At 46.3% G+C, this 21,283-nt stretch overlaps 1 protein-coding gene across 1 annotated transcript in view; it reads left to right on the plus strand.

The window, feature by feature from the left end:
- The window catches only part of LOC133118567 (collagen alpha-1(XXII) chain), a 115,676-nt gene that overhangs the window by 71,347 nt on the left and 23,046 nt on the right, over positions 1 to 21,283 (plus strand). The window contains exons 19-30 of the mRNA XM_061228668.1: positions 1,647 to 1,691; positions 3,255 to 3,290; positions 6,531 to 6,584; positions 6,685 to 6,729; positions 8,500 to 8,532; positions 10,643 to 10,681; positions 11,420 to 11,464; positions 12,476 to 12,511; positions 13,059 to 13,112; positions 14,909 to 14,962; positions 18,166 to 18,219; positions 20,441 to 20,530. Of these exons, the coding sequence (XP_061084652.1) occupies positions 1,647 to 1,691; positions 3,255 to 3,290; positions 6,531 to 6,584; positions 6,685 to 6,729; positions 8,500 to 8,532; positions 10,643 to 10,681; positions 11,420 to 11,464; positions 12,476 to 12,511; positions 13,059 to 13,112; positions 14,909 to 14,962; positions 18,166 to 18,219; positions 20,441 to 20,530 (585 nt within the window). The remainder of the gene's footprint in view (positions 1 to 1,646; positions 1,692 to 3,254; positions 3,291 to 6,530; positions 6,585 to 6,684; positions 6,730 to 8,499; positions 8,533 to 10,642; positions 10,682 to 11,419; positions 11,465 to 12,475; positions 12,512 to 13,058; positions 13,113 to 14,908; positions 14,963 to 18,165; positions 18,220 to 20,440; positions 20,531 to 21,283) is intronic.

Genomic DNA, 21,283 nt, shown 5'->3' on the forward strand with positions numbered 1-21,283 from the left:
TTCGGCTTTCATTTTAATGCTCTTTTCAAAATGTATCTTTTCATAGGTCATGGAGAATTTTGTAACAATAGCTTATATAAACTCTTGCTCAAAAATCCTAAATTATTTTCAAGGTTAAATAAATGTTTTTTCCTAAAATGAAGAATCCCTTGTTATCGTGCTCGTAAGTTCCCTGGAGGAAAGCTGAGAAGGCTTTGGTGGAGGCTTGCTGTTGTAGTCGCTCAATGCATTGCTGACAGCGTTCTCTTTGACGATTTTCAGCGTTATGAAAATGTCTGATTCCATCGGAGGGAGATGGAAAACCTGGCCGCAGGTTGCGGGTTGGTGGGTTTTCAGAGCGCTGTCAGAATGCTGCCTTGCTCTCGTTGCCGTGGCGACTCCACTTCAAAAGGAAGGGTCCTCCGCGGACGGATGTTCCATCGGGGTCCCTCAGAACGGGACGTGACCTCCGCGCCCCTTCACCGTCCCGTGACTGCGGCCCTGCTGAGGCTGCGTTCCTGCTGGGCCCGGCCCGTCGTACAGCCGGTGTGAACGAGAAGGGCGCTCTCTCTCCTGTCTTTGTGTTCGGGGGCACGTCGTACAGCCGGTGTGAACGAGAAGGGCGCTCTCTCTCCTGTCTTTGTGTTCGGGGGCACGTCGTACAGCCGGTGTGAACGAGAAGGGCGCTCTCTCTCCTGTCTTTGTGTTCGGGGGCACGTCGTACAGCCGGTGTGAACGAGAAGGGCGCTCTCTCTCCTGTCTTTGTGTTCGGGGGCACGCCGTACAGCCGGTGTGAACGAGAAGGGCGCTCTCTCTCCTGTCTTTGTGTTCGGGGGCAGGCCGTACAGCCGGTGTGAACGAGAAGGGCGCTCTCTCTCCTGTCTTTGTGTTCGGGGGCACGCCGTACAGCCGGTGTGAACGAGAAGGGCGCTCTCTCTCCTGTCTTTGTGTTCGGGGGCAGGCCGTACAGCCGGTGTGAACGAGAAGGGCGCTCTCTCTCCTGTTTTTGTGTTCGGGGGCACGCCGTACAGCCGGTGTGAACGAGAAGGGCGCTCTCTCTCCTGTCTTTGTGTTCGGGGGCACGCCGTACAGCCGGTGTGAACGAGAAGGGCGCTCTCTCTCCTGTCTTTGTGTTCGGGGGCACGCCGCGTCAAACGCTGCAGTATCAAAGGAGGAGTGAATGGAGCGCCGGGAGGATCTTTGATCTTCTCCTCCTGCTGTCTGTTTGTGTGGGAGCACGAGTGTACACAGCCTTCACACATTAGACCCCGCGTTTTCGTGAAGCTACGTGTCTTTGTGTGAATACGCAGTGCGGCTGTGCTCATGTTTATGTGTGTGCAGTGTGTGTGTGGGGTGTTTGTACAGGGCGGAGTGCATATGTGTGTACTCTGAGTGTAGGCTGCTTTGACTGAGAGTGTGTGTATACAGCTGAAAATGGGGGGACACCAAAACAGCGGTTATAGTAAAATGGTAAAACATAATGCCATGGAAGAAAAGCTGATGCAGAAGTATAAAGCAAAAATCTATTTTGTTATTTTGGAAGACGCTGTAAATCTCTTTCTCTTTCTCCCCCTCTCTCTCTCCCCCTCTCTCTCCCCCCTCCTCTCTCTCTTTTTTTTCTCTCGCTCTCTCCCTCCCCCTCTCCCTCTCCCTCCCTCCCTGAATAGGGTCGCAGAGGGAAGCCAGGCGAACGTGGCCTCCCAGGGCCCCCGGTAAGTTTCTGCAGAGTCTGTAGCTCCATCCCACACCTTCAGCTGCTGTCTGGCAAGCTGCACACGCTCCAGAACAGTGCCATGCAGCTGCCTGATACCCACTACAGTGCAACTGAACTACAACTCCCAAGATGCACTGGTTTAGAGCTGGTTTAAGAGTCACTCAGTGGAACACAGTAGTTTTAAATGTGTCAAACTGAGAATATTGTATATTTTGGCGCACCTAAAGAATTGTATTATACTTTTACTAAATATAAATAAGTGAATTTCCTTTAGAAGTAGCACAGCAAGCACCGTTCATTCAGGAGATGTATTCCTCATTGGAGCTAATATGATAAAGAGGCCATTTTGAGCAGTTAGAAAGATGGACCCCAGAACTATTCATTCCCAAAAACCTGTCTCCCAAAACAAGACATTACAACAACTTTCAGAACTGAGTGCTAATGGATGACGAGCCTCTTAAACGCAAGGTCATTTGAAAAGTAATTGTCAATTTGAAAAGGACCTTTATCAGCGGGGGAACTGGCGAGATGAGTCACATTGTCGCGCCCACGTACTTTGGGCCGGGTGGTTTTGCAAGTAATTCAGTGCAGTCGCAACCCTCTGATTGGATAACGATTCTTCTTCAAGTTCAGGACAGTTGGATCGGCAGGTCATTAGCAGGAAACATGCAGTGCTAATTAAGCACGGAGCTGGCGGCGTGTGCTAGCGGAGTCCCCGCACGGCGCGCGATGCTCACGCCGGGAATGAGACCAAAGAAGAAGAACCTGGAGGACTGTGTGAAATATAATGAAGAAGAACTGTGTGAAGATGACTGTGTGACCTATACCCTCTGCTCTGAGGCTATTTCTGCAACAGGGGGGTATGGTACCTCAGGACACACCCAAAACCCCACCCCACCCTGATTCCTGTCCCTGCCCCGTTCCTGTCAAACTGAAAACGGGAAACCACACACTACTTCATGGGCCGCGTGTGGATTTCATAAGAACATAACAAGAATTCAATACAACAATTCTGAACATAAATCTGGAATCAGCTCATAAAAAAACAATCATACGTATTGATTCCGTCTTGAATCAGAACATCCCTGCTGACTGGCTAGTGTGCACTGCATAAGAGCATGCACCGCACGAGGCACGGACCACGGGAGAACCGCAGCGGATGCAGTTTGGTTCTGGATTGATATTAAATCAATATCCCATTTATAGTCTACTTTACTTACAGTCTACTGCAGTTTACTTACAATTTTTTTAAAAATCAACATCAATTCAGAAGAAAATTCTTCTTTCATATGATTGTATGTTTTGCTTAGTAATGTGTGCAGTCTAATGGGAGCTTGTCAGGTTCAAGCCGACAATCAGGGGCCGCTATCGTCAGGGATAATCTGTATTACAACGTGGAACTGCAGAGAGAGTAATATTAAAGTTAAATGGCTTTTAACTCGAGTGATTCATCACTTTTGTGTGAAACTGACATCGAAATGGGGGAGAATTCTGTGACAAAGGCCTTTGGAGTGACTTTGTGTGTGTGTGTGTGTGTGTATCCTCCCTTTCTTTCTCACAGGGAGAGAGGGCCATCTCAGAAGGGGCAGATATCAAGGTAAGACCCAAACAAGAGCTTGTTTTCCACAGTGTTTATTTTAAAATGGCCTATCTGCCATCTGGAGCATAAATGACCCCCGGAGGTCCTGTACATCCTTTCCCAAACGTGTAAGTGTGTGACACCGTGTGTGACTGTCCCACACCTGTACCCACGGGCACACTGCAGCCACACCCCACTCCCCCACCCTGCCCACAACTCCGCCCCCCCCCCAGGATTTCAGCCCAGTGTTTCTAGGACACTGGCCGTAACCCAGACTTCGATATCATTGGTCAGGCCTCAAGTATCCCATCACCCCCAACACCCCGCAATTGACTGGCCCTCGGATTGACTGACCTGGAAAACTTGCAGTGCCCGCAAGTGCGTGTCAAATAACCTGGCCCCCCGAAGCGGTGACATCACAGGCTCTGGATAACATGAGGAGTCTTGTTCCTGTTCTGCTTGCAGTGGCTCTTTGCTATTTTGGAAAATTGAAAAGCCTTTGAGATGCTTTCTGCAGACGGAAGGGGCTATTATGTCATTAAGCCATTCTGTTGTTAGCGTGTTGTTGTCTTTCTGATGACACTGCCAGCAGTGGATCTGGAGTCATAATTGTTGACCGCGGCCCTGACAATGGCACCTGGCTTTTATTCTGCCAAGCTTTCACAACGGAGAAGGAGCAGAGAATTCAAAAAGCCGTAATTAAAACACACAACTGTTCCGAAGTACACACAAGAAAAAGTTTGTTTATTTCTGTTTTAGTCTCTAGTATACTCTCTAGTCTCTGTTTGTTCTGGGCTCATCGTCATCTTTCATGGTTACACCACTCTGTGGATCAGTGTCCTGCCTGACCTTTAACCTTGGGGCATAAACCAGGAAGTGTCCATTCCCCCGCACACCCTTGACTGAACCCAGATCACTGTGGACACGCTGCGCATAATGTTTGGTGATGTGATTTGGCTACGATTTTTCAGTTTGACTGCTATGACATATGCAGTAGAGTCTTCTCTGCATTGCATCCATGTCATGAGCTAAGCCAGGGGACTTTTACCTGGAGAATTTGAGAGCCTCCCAAAAATACTGAGCCCAGATGTGTGTTGTGACGGGGACACTGGTGTTGTGACATGTAGAGAGGCAGAGGGTAAATTCAGCCTGTTGCCTTTCCGTCGCGGGTTCCTGGGACCCGGGGCTCAGAACATCTGCGCTGGGGGCCGTGGTGCACTCACTGCCCACCGTGTAACCGCAAACATTTCAGCCTCTTAAAGAATGGCTCTCCCAGCGCAGAGGGGGAGAGGAGATAAAGCACTACATGAGCGAACATCCACCCCGACTCCGGCAGCCAGCTCACAAACGGGCTTAATTGCTCTTGGAGAGAGCTGGAGATTGCTCAGAGTAAACAAGCCGTCCTGTACAGTGTGCCAGGTCCCGATGCTCTTTCCCTGGAGCTGATCCCAGATCAGTCTCACTGCTGCGCCCGCAGACTCTATTTCCCTTTAATATTCTTTGGCTTTCTTATCTACCGTCACAAATTTACTGCCCAAAAGAAGTCATTTAGATTGTGGTGTCCATTGCCTCAGAAACATACACTACATTTTGAGGTCCCTGAATTTAATAAAATAATTATGTACAAATAAACACATAACTGTGATGTGGGAATGGAAAGATGCGGCACAAATGGCCCACATACATAAACCATATACTGCAGGAAGGAGCCAAGTAACTAGCAAGAGTTGGAACATAAACACTGTCTATTTTTGTACAGCGCAAGGCTAATAGTGCATTAAAATGACTGACAAAAACAATTACTAGCTGTTTGCTTTTGTGTTATGTTGCAAGGGAGAGAGAGCAAGAGAGAGGTAGGGAGGGAAGGAGCGAGAGGGGAAGGAGAGAGAGAGAGAGACCTGGCATTTATACAGCCATGCTTTCACAACCAGGAGGAACAGAGGATTCCAAAAAGCTGTAATTAAAAAGGTGGAACAGTTAATGGTTTCTGAAGTACATACGTACAAGATAAAAGCCTGCCATTCTTACATTTGTTCATCTCTGTTTTAATCTGTCCACTGAGGGGAATGTGTTTTTTACAGAGGGAGAGATACTTTCAAAAGATGTAAGGTGGGATTATGTCATTAAGTCCTGCTGTCGTCAGCGTCCTTGTGTTCGACCTGGTGTGTGATAATTAAATCCGGCTGTGCTGTCCCACGGTAGGCCCTGGGTCCCTAGTCAAATGTCTGAACAGATGCACGCACACCAGCAGCATGTATCTAGTAGTTATGATACATGAATGGGACCAGGAGGGTTGGTGGTTCAAGCCTCGGTGTAGCCCACTGCGTCCTCAAACCCCACTGCATTCTCAAACCCCACTGCGTCATCAAACCCCACTGCGTCCTCAAACCCCACTGCATTCTCAAACCCCACTGCGTCCTCAAACCCCACTGCATTCTCAAACCCCACTGCGTCATCAAACCCCACTGCATTCTCAAACCCCACTGCGTCCTCAAACCCCACTGCATTCTCAAACCCCACTGCGTCCTCAAACCCCACTGCATTCTCAAACCCCACTGCGTCCTCAAACCCCACTGCATTCTCAAACCCCACTGCGTCCTCAAACCCCACTGCATTCTCAAACCCCACTGTGTCATCAAACCCCACTGCATTCTCAAACCCCACTGCGTTCTCCTGTTTCATTCACCTTCCCTCCGAGTCGCTGCGTGAGGGCTGTTTTCTGTGATTATTTGGTTATCAGTTGTTTTACAGGCAGTTTGATATCCTGCAGAATTCCCTCATGTCTTAATTTGTGACTGTACAGTAGCTAAAGAGAATCTCAGTCAATTTGCATTGAGCAAGGACTGACATGAGACTCAACAAACTACACTCCATAAACAGAGCTGTTTCACCTTCATGACCTTGTACATGTTTGCCTTCAAATTATATAACGCTGCTGCCACTGATTCCAAAAACATTTTACTTGAAGAAAGCAATGGCATGGATGTGCACAGATTCAGGATTCATCCGCAGTGACAAAGCGCCCTCTCCTGGCCGTCAGGCAGACTGCACTGCCCTTGCTCCGCTCCCTGTTGTGGAAGGGAAGCAGTCAGCGGGGGTGCGGCAGTGTGGGGTCACAGCGGGGGGCCAGCTTTGAACCACACGTTTACAGTAATTCCTGGATGTAATTGCTCCGGGGGAGAAGGTGACTCTTGTGTGGGTTTGTGTTTGTCACCTGGTGTGTGTGTGTGTGTGTGTGTGTGTGTGTGTTTCCTGCAGGGGGAGAAAGGTGACCGGGGGTCAGGCGGAGAGAAGGGCGACTCAGGAGAGCCTGTAGGTATTCTCCAGCGGAGCTTCTTCATTGACCCTGTCTGAGGCTCTGAGCGGGGCTTTATTTAATCACCTCTTCCTGTTTCCTGTTTCACTTGTGTAGGGTCAGCCGGGTGGAGCAGGGCACGGGGGAGCAAAAGGAGAGAAGGTACAGTTTACTGTGTGTGTGTGTGAGTGTGTGTGTGTGTGTGTGTGTGTGTGTGTGTGAGTGTGTGTGTGTGTGTGTGTGTGTGTGTGAGTGTGTGTATGAGTGTCTGTGTGTGAGTGTGTGTGTGTGTGAGTGTGTGTGTGTGTGTGAGTGTGTGTGTGAGTGTGTGTGTGTGTGTGTGAGTGTGTGTATGAGTGTCTGTGTGTGAGTGTGTGTATTAGTGTCTGTGTGTGAGTGTGTGTGTGTGTGTATGAGTGTCTCTGTGTGAGTGCGTGTGTGTGTGTGTGTGTGTATATGTGTCTGTGCGTGTGAGTGTGTATGTATATGTATCTGTGCGTGTGAGTGTGTGAGTGTGTGTGTGTGTGTGAGTGTGTGTATGACTGTGTGTGTGTGTGTGTATATACGTGTACAGTATGCATGCCTGTATGTGTATGTGATTTTGCTCCTGCAGTGCATGTTCTGTCTGGGCTCCAGAGTGAAAGCTCATTACCCAGCCCACTGAAGGAGGGCCGCTTTACCTGAACTGATGTGTGAGTCGTGACGGAGCAGAGCAGAAAAGAGCCAGTACACTGTGTGCACTACGCTTAATGCACTGCAGTCTATGAGCGCTGCTCATTTCCTCTTCCTGTGAGCAGTACCTTCTCAATCTGCAAGATGGATCACGCTGTTTATGCCACAGTTGTCACCCAACGCATGTGTGTGAATTTAATGCCTTTAAATAGGGGAATAAATATCTGGCTACAAAAATGAAGCAGAAAAATATTATCCCGCTCTTTTGAAGTTGTGTTTTCGTTTCAAGGTCCTTGCTTTGTGAGGATATCAGCGGTGGATTGCCAGCCTGCGACACGACTTTCTCTGCGCTCTGTCTGGCCATGAAAGTGACCTCACTCTGACGCGTTCTTCTGATGTGCGTTTGTTTCGTGATTGTTTGATGTCGGGAAGACATGAAGCAGTATATCAAAAGGCTGGATTCACGGGCGCTATCAAACACGGTTCGTCTGCGTCTGTCGTGTGTATTCCACCCTTCATGGACGTTCAGCGAGACCAAACGACCGTTTAACCCAGCTGAACCCAGACCCTGTACCTTTATCTGATTAAAGCAAAGCCAGTGTCAATGGCTCTTCATAATATTCTTTACAAAATGGTTGTTCAGCAATCACAGCGACCGCTGAACCGTGTCATCGCGGATCACCTTTGACTTCGCTAAATATTCAACACGGACCAAAAGCAGTGGGTCAGACGTAGGCTCTCAAATGCAGCTCCACTTTTCTTGGAAAGGGTAATACGCTTCTCAGTAGTAATTTTCAGAATGAGCCCTTTTTCTTTGGATATACAGAAATCCAATATTGCTGAAGTTTTGAAAAAACAACCCCAAAGGTTTTTAAAAGTAAAGATTAAAAAAGTTGGAAGGTAGCAGGGATCTTGGCCTGGGCTTAGCCTCCAAGCCTTTCAGAGCCCAGAGACAGCCAGAGAGGTGGTGGGAACATCACAAAACATCACGTTCCCATGGATCCCGTTCCTCGGTCAGGGCCTGCCAGAAATCTCTTCAGCAGACACAGGGGTTCCATCCCAATCCGCCCTGGCAGCCTCGCTGACCTCTGACCTCACCCTGTCCGCTTCTGCTCCTCTGGTTTTGTGCTGTCGTACAGAGTGCCGTCGAGGTTTATTTTAGAAAAACAGCCATTATCCTCCTTCTTTTTCTCCCAGTCCTCCCCCAATTACTGCATTTCTGTCATTTTGAGTCAGCAGCGGTTTTTATTTTTCTCCCAGGGTGAAGCAGGCGCACGTGGACCGCCAGGCCCGGTGAGTATGGGGACAGATCGCCCCCTTTCCCCAAACACGAGAGGTACCATGACATCATCGCCGTGCACACCTGACACACAGTTGTGCCAGCTAGTTCTGCCACAGCTTACATAGTTCTCCCGATGTTCTCCCGATGTTCCTACGATGTTCCGTCCAGGAATAATTCAGTTCAGAATAATTCTGTCTGACTTCAGACTTCAGTCTTGGTCCAGCTTTATTACATGATCGTGGAGAGGAGTAGAAGTATTTGTAGTTCTCTGAGACTGTTAAGGTTCCTGGACAGACACAGATAAGAAGTAGAAAAAACACACACAGGACTGCTGCTGTATATTACTCTGCCGGAAGGGAGCTTAGCGGGGGACAGATATAAAAAACATTATTGTTTAGACAAGGAGAAAGCAACCCCCATGTTCACATCATTTTCCAATTCCTACATGTTCCCACAATGTTGGTACGGTTCCTCGCCCGTTCCTGCCGTGTGTGCGCGTTATTAGGGGCCGGCACAGGGAGTGCCGTGACTCGCTCTCCCTCAGGGGGGTGGTGAGAGTCAGGGAGCAGGCACTCGCCATAAACCCTGATATGAGAGAGGCTCTCTCTCTGAGGAAATCAGCCCATCGCCGATGATTCATCTTCGCCCGTGTTACTACTTTTGTGGAAGTTGTTCACTTTAAAGTGAGGCGGGGGGGTGGGGGTGGGGGGTGGGGGCAGGGTTGTAAAATGAAATCAGCCTCTGAAAGCAAAAAAAAGAAAGAAGAAGAAATAAACACGGCATTGAGGCGATAGACTGCAGCAGCGAATGGCTCCTTTCAGGGTTTAGCAGGGCCCCATCGCTCAGGGTCGGGTGTTTTGTTGCCGTTAATTGCGAATCATTTGAAAAGGCAGCGCTGGTGTTTTGCCGGTGAGAAGCTGATCAGCCTGGGGATGGCTCGTACAGTGAGGATGGATGCTCTCTGTCTGGCCCCCTTAATCAGTCTCCCACAGATCAAGAGCCCTTTTTCACTTTGTACTTTTCCGCCTAAAAACATTTCCGCTCCCTTTTTAGACCTTTCTGTTCCGCGGTTACCTCTAAATTCGACTCTCGATGCAGTTGTCCGCTGTTGGAAGGGCAGAGTTCTATTTTTCATTTCTGCCTCACCTTTGGGTTCAAATTCGGTCTGGAAATTAATGTTTTGGACGTATCGTCTGACACAAAATGAATGTAATAAAAAATAAAATCCTGGGAGATGCTTGGTAAAGTCGTAAGCTTTATAATCTCGGGTGCCAATTACATCGCATATATAACCCTTGCGTGTCAGTAAAAAGGCGAGGTAATAATTGCCCTCATTGCAAAGGGGAACGGTTGGCTCAAATGCCACATAATGCCTTTTTAGCATTCTGCAGCGCACAGGCTGCTTTTCCAGAAGAAGTTTGTGAAAAATGTTCTCTTGCCATCAATGTTATATTGCCATGGCAGAAAAGGGCTTTTTTAACACATCAGAGGGGAGAGACTTAAAAGCCAGTGAGAGCTTGTGACAGTTAAATTTTAACGATGCCCCCCTCCTCCTCCTCCTCCCACCATCACGCTCCGAATGCGTAGAATGAGAACTCAGTGAACCCTCCTGTGCTTTGTGCTGGTTAACGGGCAGAGGCCTTGATCAGACGCGCGTGCGGGACGGCTAACGGTGGCTAACGTATGAAAAGGCCGTGCGCACCGAACTAAAATGGCTGCCGACGGGGATGGTGAGAGAAATACCACATTGTCAGTGTAATATCTGTTCTTACCTTTCTTACCGGGTAAGCGGCTAATCAGCTAGCTAGCATTGTTAGACCTAAGTCGCTTCACCCATTTATATTGAAAAGGCATTGGTGGCAAACCAAATGCAATGCTCATTTAAAATCGTTGAACAGTATCTAACACGGAGAGCACACGTTAATCAGGGGACGAGGCGGCAGGTTGAAAGAGCCGGGCTGCGAATTTAGCCAGGGCACCGGGGAACCCCCTCCTCTTTGCGCAGAGGGTCATGATGTCTTTAATGCCCGCAGTGAGTCAGGACCTCAGATTAATGTCCCCTCGCTTTAATGTGCCCGTGGGACCGCGGGGAACTCAGTCTGTTTGTCTGTTTCTCTCCAGGTGATGACAGCGCATGGCTTGAGGCATCTTTCCGGGCCTGTAAGTGCACATGATGAGGGATGATGCCAATCGCACTGCCTTTCATTTTCACTCCAGCTCTGTGTTAATGGCCCTCGTGCGACACTTTAACCTGGCCTGTAAATTACCCTGCTGAACAAAACAGCTCAATCTAGGTTTTGAAACAGCTTGTAGCTGGTTGACCACTTCCGACCAGCTCTGACATGGTTTGACCAGCTCTGACGTGGTTTGACCAACTCAAGCTGTGTTTTGAAACGGCTGATAGCTGGTTGACCAGCTCATACCCAGCTAGGGCAGCTTATAACCAGCTTTGCCGGCTCAGTGTTCATGATGTCAAGCTGGCAGAGCTGGCAGAGCTGGCAGAGCTGGCAGAGCTGGGTTTTACAGCAGGGGAGCCAGCTGATCAGTCAGCCGTCAGTCAAACAATCAGTAAGTCTGTCAATGAGTCAATCCCTGTGTCTGGTAATATGTTTGTGTGAAATTAGATCCTTCCCTCAAAGATTGTGAGTAAATTGCTGCACATAACCAAGTGTGTTGCATCTGCTGTATGAGATAACACAGCAGAGGATATGCCCAGTGTATTATACTAATACAGGTTGTGCTGGTATGATATTTCATCTGAGATTAGAGCCTTTAGAAGTGCCTTAATGTTAGCATTAGCATTTAGCACTCATGGCACTGTGGAACCTGTGCTGAGGCAGAGATGTAGCAGGCCTTGCTAACTTTTCGTCCTTTTCTCTCTGACCTTCGACCTCTGAGGGAGAAGAAGGGGAAAAGGGACAGAAAGGAGAGAAAGGTGACCAGGTATGCATTCGCAATATACAAATGTATAATGTGTGATATTTGAAAATGTGCATTTCATCATAGTAGTGTTGGAAGGTCGAACATTCCGAAAATTGCTTATTTTTATTTTAAACGTTTTTTTGTATTGCCTAAATGTACCTATCCTCTTTAGTACCGTGTATTTTACAGTTTACTGTAATGTGAATAAAACTGTTTTGTGCTGAGGGGGACAGCTCTTGAATTTGCTGTAACTTATATTGTGAATCACAGTAATAATTGCAGTTGTGTTTATCTGCAGTTTGTTACAAATAGAAATAATGATCTGTGTTCAGTTCATATTATGGTGTATTCTGTGCTACCCACAGACACGCTTTGTGCACACTGTGTGGGAAATGGGTCAGTGTTCATCCATTTCTGCTTTAGATCTTTTACTTGACATTCTCTTCAGCTTATTACACTGGTTGTAAGCAAACAGCATTCCCAGAGTAAATTTACTTAATTTCACGATTTCCCGGCATTTTTCATCATTAAACCAGTCAAAAATATCAAAGTACACACGAGTGAAACACATGCCGTGGATAAACAGTTTGAATATACAGAGCAATAACAACACACACACACAGGGTGCGCACAGTCTATTCACACAAGGGAAACAGCGCTTCCATACACAGGGAACGCGTTGATTGACAGGGACCAGTATTGAGTAAAAAGCATTATTTAGTGTAAATGATAATGTATTCGTCGGATGGAATTGTGGGTAACAGAGAGTCTGGTGGGTAAAGGAACACGGCTATTGTACCCGAGCACGGAGGAATTAAAAACCAGCATGTTGTTTCTGAAAGAAGATTAAAGGGAAGGCTTTGAATGGAAAGCAGTTAGCTTGTCAAACAAGGCTTATCAATAAACCAAAGCGGACTTTGATGTGTTATTGTGTATGTCTGTATTGTCTAGTTTTTTTATGTTTCAATTAAAGAAAAAAGAATAAGCTAGACAAACATCATTTTTTCTCTTTCTCTTTCCCAATGTCGACAGGGTGATTTTGGCATCCAAGGACCTCATGGCCTAAAGGTAACACAAACACACAGGCACACACACATACACACACGCAATGCACAGTTCATACACAAATACACACAGACACACACACACACATGTAGGCACACACAAGCACGCAGGCACACACAAATACACACACACGCAATGCACAGTTCATACACAAATACACACAGATGCACACACACAAACACGCAGGCACACACAAATACACACACACGCAATGCACAACGCATACACACACACAAACACACACATATCTCCAGTCACACAAAATAACTGCTTTGCCCGAGGACCCAATTGAAGGCTTTCGAACTGAATGCAGTTCACTCTTTAGTCATGATAAAGGTATTCTTTGATTTATAAAGCGAGAAATAACCGGACTGGTATTGTGCTATGACTCTGAAAAGGAAGAAAGGGAAGTAAACATCTGGACACATCGCAAGGATGGGTTTTCTGTGGATCTGTAGCTCAACGCTCTCCGTTGTGCTGTAATTGTGCAGACCTGAAATTAAATGTTTTTTCTTCTCTCCCTCTCTTTTTCGTGTTCTTTCTCTCCGAGGGAGTGAAGGGAAGCCCTGGACCGCTGGGCCCAGAGGGACCTCCAGGGGCAGAGGTGCGTCGCCCAAACGAATAGCACTCACGGTCCACTGAACCGCAACGACCCGCGGTCTCACCTGGGTCAGGCTCTGAGACGGTGGAGCGGGGGAGAGATCTCCGGGCCTGTTCGTTAACAGTGAACAATTACCACGCACCTTTCGTACAGACAAGGTTTTGATCCCAGTGGATCTGCTTCAGGTCTAACTGGGATTGTAACATTGTCTGTGTTAAAGGTGTGTAAAGGCCAGTTTATACTTCGCATACGTATGATCGTTCCCACCTCCAATTATCACATTTTATGGTTGGATGTGACTTTTACTTTATACTAGAAAGATGGACTACATTACATTATATGTCATTTGGCAGACACTTTTATCCAAAGCGACTTACAGTTCATTAGACTAAGCAGGAGACAATCCTCCCATGGAGCAATGCAGGGTTAAGGGCCTTGCTCAAGGGCCCAACGGCTGTGCAGATCTTATTGTGGCTACACCGGGGATCGGACCACCGACCTTGCGGGTCCCAGTCATTTACCTTAACCACTACGCTACAGGCCACCCCGCTGAGACATGACAACCTTATTATAGAACGTTCGCATCTGTAATCATTTTTAGGGAAGTCTTATCAACAAGCTTTCCATGTCTTCAGCTCGCAATGACTCCACGTTGGCAATGCGTTCTTAGTTTCTACTTTTTATGAGTGAAAGCCTTCAAAATGAAAGTGGAGCGATAATGGAATGCTGATGACCATGTAGCGATATGCATCACCTCGCTATAAACTGGCCTTCAGGAGCGTATCAGTGGGCAGGCTTCCTCACCTGAATTTAGCCCAGCACTGAACTGGATCTGTGTGTGATTGCCGTCTCTAGAATAATTACAACACACCATCGAGGTAACTACCACTGAGGACATTCAGGTCAGGTCCTTAGTATTTTCCTTTTTCATGTCCATCGCCACAGCCTATGTTCCACTGCATTCCTCAGTCAGGAGTATTTGAGTCAATAGTTACAATTAAAGAGGGGAAATGGTCTTTAATATTTCCCAAGTTTAAACCTAATCATGTTTTGTGTGTATTTAAAAACATATATAATATATATATATATATTATATATGTTTTTAAATACACACAAAACATATAATATATATATATTAAAAAACACAGAATCAGGCCTGTCTGTGTCAGAATCAGGCCTGTCTGTGTCAGAATCAGGCCTTAACACAGTCAGTGTGTGTCAGAATCAGGCCTTAACACAGTCAGTGTGTGTCAGAATCAGGCCTTAACACAGTCGGTGTGTGTCAGAATCAGGCCTTCACAACAGTCACAGACTTTTTAAATATATGTCACTTTAAAGCTTTTTAGCTTCCTTTCCCACATAAATTTGAAGAACTGTTGTGGTCAAGATGTCCTCTGAGTTAAAGTGCCACAGGTTTCAGAGTGTGGAAAATCAAAGGACTCGGAAATCCTTTTCCACAGAATTTTCATTTGTTTGAACAGAAGGAAGCTTTTAGCCTGTAGGACACACCGGCAGCTCATCTTTCGGAAATTTTTTCTGCATTCTCCAAGGTTGAGGCTTGAAAGGAAAACACAATTTACAGCTATTTCATATGATATTGAGTGTGGGGTGTACAGTGAATAAGCCGGCCTGCCAAAAGAGCATATCTTTTATGTGTCTCAATTGGGTCTCGGCACACTCTGACTAGAGCTGTGATTTGCTTAGACACGGCCAGCCTTTATCTGATTGGCCATACAGGTGTTGCCATATTCTGTAAGCCAAGCTCAGGTCATAATGTGCCTTGTCCTTTTGGCTTTCAGGGCACAGAGGGCCTGCCAGGACCCATGGGACCCCAAGGACCTCCCGGAGATGCGGTAAGAGGGGCCGCTCTCTCCTCCTTTCTCACATTGCTCCTCTTGCGTCCCTCATCATCACTTCTAGGGGAAAAAAAACCAATGAAACAAAATGCTGAATTGTTACATAGATGATCAGTAATGAAATTTGAGAATTAATTAGCGGAAGCAGTGAGATTTGAGAGCTTCATGTGCGATGAACACGGGCACAGACCCAATCTGTTCCCAGCACACCTGCCTTCCGTAATGAGCATCTGTCTTCATCCAAACACGGAGACGGGGGAGTGGGGGGGTCTCAGTATCCCCATCCTGTGAAAATGTTTCTCTGGAACATTCTGTCTTCTGCATCGAGAGAGGAGGGTTGCTGGAAACGTTGCTGATAGATGTGTGTTTTCTCAGCAATGAAAGGGGAGGGGTTGTTGAACACTTTGCTGATAGATGTGTGTTTTCTCAGCAATGAAAGGGGAGGGGTTGTTGAACACTTTGCTGATAGATGTGTTTTCTCAGCAATGAAAGGGGAGGGGTTGTTGAACACTTTGCTGATAGATGTGTTTTCTCAGCAATGAAAGGGGAGGGGTTGTTGAACACTTTGCTGATAGATTTGTTTTCTCAGCAATGAAAGGGGAGGGGTTGTTGAACACTTTGCTGATAGATGTGTTTGCTCAGCTAGGAGAGGAGAGGGGTTGTTGAACACTTTACTGATAGATGTGTTTGTTCAGCAAGGAGAGGAGAGGGGTTGTTGAACACTTTGCTGATAGATGTGTTTGTTCAGCAAGGAGAGGGGAGGGGTTGTTGAACACTTTGCTGATAGATGTGTTTGTTCCTCAAGGAGAGGAGAGGGGTTGTTGAACACTTTGCTGATAGATGTGTTTGTTCAGCAAGGAGAGGAGAGGGGTTGTTGAACACTTTGCTGATAGATGTGTTTTCTCAGCAATGAAAGGGGAGGGGTTGTTGAACACTTTGCTGATAGATGTGTTTGTTCAGCAAGGAGAGGAGAGGGGTTGTTGAACACTTTGCTGATAGATGTGTTTGTTCAGCAAGGAGAGGAGAGGGGTTGTTGAACACTTTGCTGATAGATGTGTTTGTTCAGCAAGGAGAGGGGAGGGGTTGTTGAACACTTTGCTGATAGATGTGTTTGTTCAGCAAGGAGAGGAGAGGGGTTGTTGAACACTTTGCTGATAGATGTGTTTGTTCAGCAAGGAGAGGGGAGGGGTTGTTGAACACTTTGCTGATAGATGTGTTTGTTCAGCAAGGAGAGGAGAGGGGTTGTTGAACACTTTGCTGATAGATGTGTTTGTTCAGCAAGGAGAGGAGAGGGGTTGTTGAACACTTTGCTGATAGATGTGTTTTCTCAGCAATGAAAGGGGAGGGGTTGTTGAACACTTTGCTGATAGATGTGTTTGTTCAGCAAGGAGAGGAGAGGGGTTGTTGAACACTTTGCTGATAGATGTGTTTGTTCAGCAAGGAGAGGAGAGGGGTTGTTGAACACTTTGCTGATAGATGTGTTTGTTCAGCAAGGAGAGGGGAGGGGTTGTTGAACACTTTGCTGATAGATGTGTTTGTTCAGCAAGGAGAGGGGAGGGGTTGTTGAACACTTTGCTGATAGATGTGTTTGTTCAGCAAGGAGAGGGGAGGGGTTGTTGAACACTTTGCTGATAGATGTGTTTGTTCAGCAAGGAGAGGGGAGGGGTTGTTGAACACTTTGCTGATAGATGTGTTTGTTCAGCAAGGAGAGGGGAGGGGTTGTTGAACACTTTGCTGATAGATGTGTTTGTTCAGCAAGGAGAGGGGAGGGGTTGTTGAACACTTTGCTGATAGATGTGTTTGTTCAGCAAGGAGAGGGGAGGGGTTGTTGAACACTTTGCTGATAGATGTGTTTGTTCAGCAAGGAGAGGGGAGGGGTTGTTGAACACTTTGCTGATAGATGTGTTTGTTCAGCAAGGAGAGGAGAGGGGTTGTTGAACACTTTGCTGATAGATGTGTTTGTTCAGCAAGGAGAGGAGAGGGGTTGTTGAACACTTTGCTGATAGATGTGTTTGTTCAGCAAGGAGAGGAGAGGGGTTGTTGAACACTTTGCTGATAGATGTGTTTGTTCAGCAAGGAGAGGGGAGGGGTTGTTGAACACTTTGCTGATAGATGTGTTTGTTCAGCAAGGAGAGGAGAGGGGTTGTTGAACACTTTGCTGATAGATGTGTTTGTTCAGCAAGGAGAGGGGAGGGGTTGTTGAACACTTTGCTGATAGATGTGTTTGTTCAGCAAGGAGAGGGGAGGGGTTGTTGAACACTTTGCTGATAGATGTGTTTGTTCAGCAAGGAGAGGGGAGGGGTTGTTGAACACTTTGCTGATAGATGTGTTTGTTCAGCAAGGAGAGGGGAGGGGTTGTTGAACACTTTGCTGATAGATGTGTTTGTTCAGCAAGGAGAGGGGAGGGGTTGTTGAACACTTTGCTGATAGATGTGTTTGTTCAGCAAGGAGAGGGGAGGGGTTGTTGAACACTTTGCTGATAGATGTGTTTATTCAGCAAGGAGAGGGGAGGGGTTGTTGAACACTTTGCTGATAGATGTGTTTATTCAGCAAGGAGAGGGGAGGGGTTGTTGAACACTTTGCTGATAGATGTGTTTGTTCAGCAAGGAGAGGGGAGGGGTTGTTGAACACTTTGCTGATAGATGTGTTTGTTCAGCAAGGAGAGGGGAGGGGTTGTTGAACACTTTGCTGATAGATGTGTTTATTCAGCAAGGAGAGGGGAGGGGTTGTTGAACACTTTGCTGATAGATGTGTTTATTCAGCAAGGAGAGGGGAGGGGTTGTTGAACACTTTGCTGATAGATGTGTTTATTCAGCAAGGAGAGGGGAGGGGTTGTTGAACACTTTGCTGATAGATGTGTTTATTCAGCAAGGAGAGGGGAGGGGTTGTTGAACACTTTGCTGATAGATGTGTTTATTCAGCAAGGAGAGGGGAGGGGTTGTTGAACACTTTGCTGATAGATGTGTTTATTCAGCAAGGAGAGGAAAGGGGATGTTGAACACTTTGCTGATAGATGTGTTTGTTCAGCAAGGAGAGGGGAGGGGTTGTTGAACACTTTGCTGATAGATGTGTTTGTTCAGCAAGGAGAGGGGAGGGGTTGTTGAACACTTTGCTGATAGATGTGTTTGTTCAGCAAGGAGAGGGGAGGGGTTGTTGAACACTTTGCTGATAGATGTGTGTTTTCTCCCATCAATTTACAGGGCTCTCCTGGAGACCCTGGACTGTCTGGAACAGATGGCCATAAAGGAGAGAAGGTGGATTTACAAATCAAATACCTATAAAAATAAACACAATAACTGTGCTTGGGAGAGCGGTGACAATGCCTTTGTCATTACGTTTATATTTCTTATTTGCAGATCCCAGCTTCCTCTGGCCTCTTGCTCTTTCGTTCTGACTGTCTATACAGTGTATTTTCATTCTGCAGTCACTCTGTATGCTTAGAGAGATCTGCTCTTTCCAAAGATTTCACTGCCACATTACTTCCCTGTCCTTTCAGTTAAATGCTCGTTAAATGTGCAGCAATTATTAGCCAGGCATTAATGAGACTTAACTTAATAAAGTTCACCAAAAGATCAGTGCCTGCTAAAATCTCCATTGTGGTTGTTGGTTCAGTGCTGTTTGCTCTACCATGTTGAGCAGAATGTGACTGCACTATTTAACTGTGTTATCACTGTTAAAGACATCAGTGGGTGTAGTGGTCAGAGACGTGGGCTTTGTAATTCTGAGGTTGCATACTTGAATCCCGGATCGGGCAGCGTTATTGTACCTTCGAGCGAGGCACTTAATCTGAAGTGCTGCTGTGTATATCTAGCTGTACAAAGGGAACAATGTTAGCTCTCTAATTCACTGTAATTAACAGCATCTGCTAAACGCCTAAAATATGTTCACACTATTCCACCCTGAAGTTAACTGTGTGCTGCCTGCTTAGTCTCACTAGACAGATGCGTCCCACTCTATGGGCTACTCCCATTACAAGTCCAGGGGGACTTCTGTGTGTGCCGGATTTTTGTTCCAACTGGAGTGGCAATCCCAGAATTTTAACAAGCTGTTAATTTTCACTTAATTTGGCACTTTTCATGCCTACAGGGATCGTTTACCTTCTTAAGCCACATTATGTCGGAAATACCGGAACATTCCCTGAAGAATGACAGTCTGATGCTCATGTTGTGCTAATTATGATACATTGCAAACAATTACTCAAAATAGGGTTAAGAAGTTATTGCAAGATTATTTAAATGATCAAATTAGAGGCGAATCAATAGGTTTCTTATAAAAGTGTTGGCACAAGGCCACTAATAATAACAGTTTGGTAGATAATGAAGAACTCAAAGGCAAAGCAAATTATAATGAGCCAAGCCTTCATTGTTAATAAGTTTGTACAGAATGTTGGACGACCTAAAAGGAATTGACCTCAGATTCACCTAATTTCACCTTTTTTATGCAGTTGTTTGCCATATAGCATACTAAGCATAATATCAACATAGGAGTTTATTCTTAGCACTTTTTCACATTATACTGTATGGCTGAAGAGGGTAAATAATTCCTCTAAACATGAAAAGCACCTATTTAAGAAAAATGAACAGCTTCTTAAAAATCCTCGTTGGAACAAAAAACAGTATACACATTGCTCCCTTGGAGTGAGGTTGAGAATCTAAGGTATAAATAGTCCCTTGCCTGCTATTTTGACTACAGCATTCAAGTGTAATGAAAACAAATCGCATCATGAAGGCGATTCAAATGATGAAATCCCACCATGAAAGAAGCATAACAGTGATTCAGCAGCGTTAATTTTCTCCCAGAATGCCGTTTGGCGGAACCTGACAGTAAACGGTGTTTATGTGAAGTTATCTTCAGGCTGGTTATGTTCAGGCCGAATATGTTTGTGACGGTTACTTTCCATGGGTTTGTGAACAGAGTTTTGACACCACAATAAGTGCATTTTCTGGGCGTCGCCAAATCATCCAATAAGCACCTGAGATGCAGTGACACTGCTCCTGATTCGTTCACAAAATATTTACATTGTTCAAATAACACATTGACTTAACAAATCGGCATATGGAGAGACATATGAAAATAATTCTATTGCACATAAATTTTTTGTGGGGAAAAATGTTTGGCCGTTGTTATCATTGACTTCCACTGAAATTGGTGGCTGAAACCAACCACTCTGGCACTAGTGAGTAACATCTCTCAATAAGACCTGGAAGTGAGCAAAAACAAAGCCTGGTTTTAGTCAATTGCCCCCAACCCTTTCCTCATGTCCTGAACAGACAGAAGGGATTAAATATAGGCACTATCGTGATCACGGGCGACTGCGAGTGTGATGTTTCCTGTCCACACGCACCGTACTTCCTGATTAGCTCTTAATGAGGGGTGTGGTGGCCTGCCAGAAACAGAGAGGGCCCATTTGTTTCCATGGTGACCGTTGGCAGCAGTGCCGCTGTGTGAATGACAGCTCTGTCCTTCTGTTGCCAGGGCGACTCGGGGGGTGTGGCGGGCGCCCCCGGCCCCCAGGGGCCCAAAGGAGAGCCCGGTGACCCAGCAGCAGGATCATTCAGCAGTGCAGTAAGTGTGGGGGCACGTGTGGGGAGCGGGGGGCAGTATGTTTGGAGTGGGGTGTAAGTGCACTCTCAGAAATAAAGTGACAGTGGAGGTACATTTTTGTACTTCCAGGATCATGTTTCCCAAATGTACCCTGAAAGTGCAGTAATGTTCTCTTTGGATACAAATTAGTTTGCATTCCAAGCAAAGAAGCTACAAATGAATTACATATTGCTGGCTAGGGGTACAATTTTATGTACCTATAGGGTACCGCCCCAGTGACCTTTTCCTGCCTTTATTTCTGAGCCTGGATCCCCAGGGGAGGGGCCTCTGCTCCATCTTTGTCCATTTTTACGGCAGTTGATAATGGGGAGATATCCGTCCTGAATTTGCATTCTCTACTAAATTGTTTTTTATTTTATGTTTTTGTACATGCGTGTGTGAGTGTTTGTGTACGTGCGTGTGTGTGTGTGTGTGTTTGTGCATGTGAGTGTGCGTGTGTTTGTGTACGTGTGTGTGTATGTGAGTGTGTGTGTTTGTGTACATGCGTTTGTGCGTCTGTGTGTGTGTTTGTGTGTGTGCATGTGCGTGTGAGTGTGTGTATTTTTGTCTGTGTACGTGCATGTGTGAGTGTGTGTGCTTGTGTATGTGTGTGTGTGTGTTTGTGTATGTGCACGTGTGTGTGAGTGTGCGTGTTTGTGTCTGTGCATGTGTGAGTGTGTGTGCGTGTTTGTGTCTGTGCATGTGTGAGTGTGCGTGTTTGTGTCTGTGTGAGTG

The sequence above is a fragment of the Conger conger genome, chromosome 18, assembly GCF_963514075.1.
Source record: "Conger conger chromosome 18, fConCon1.1, whole genome shotgun sequence".
In the NCBI taxonomy this organism is placed as follows: domain Eukaryota; kingdom Metazoa; phylum Chordata; class Actinopteri; order Anguilliformes; family Congridae; genus Conger; species Conger conger.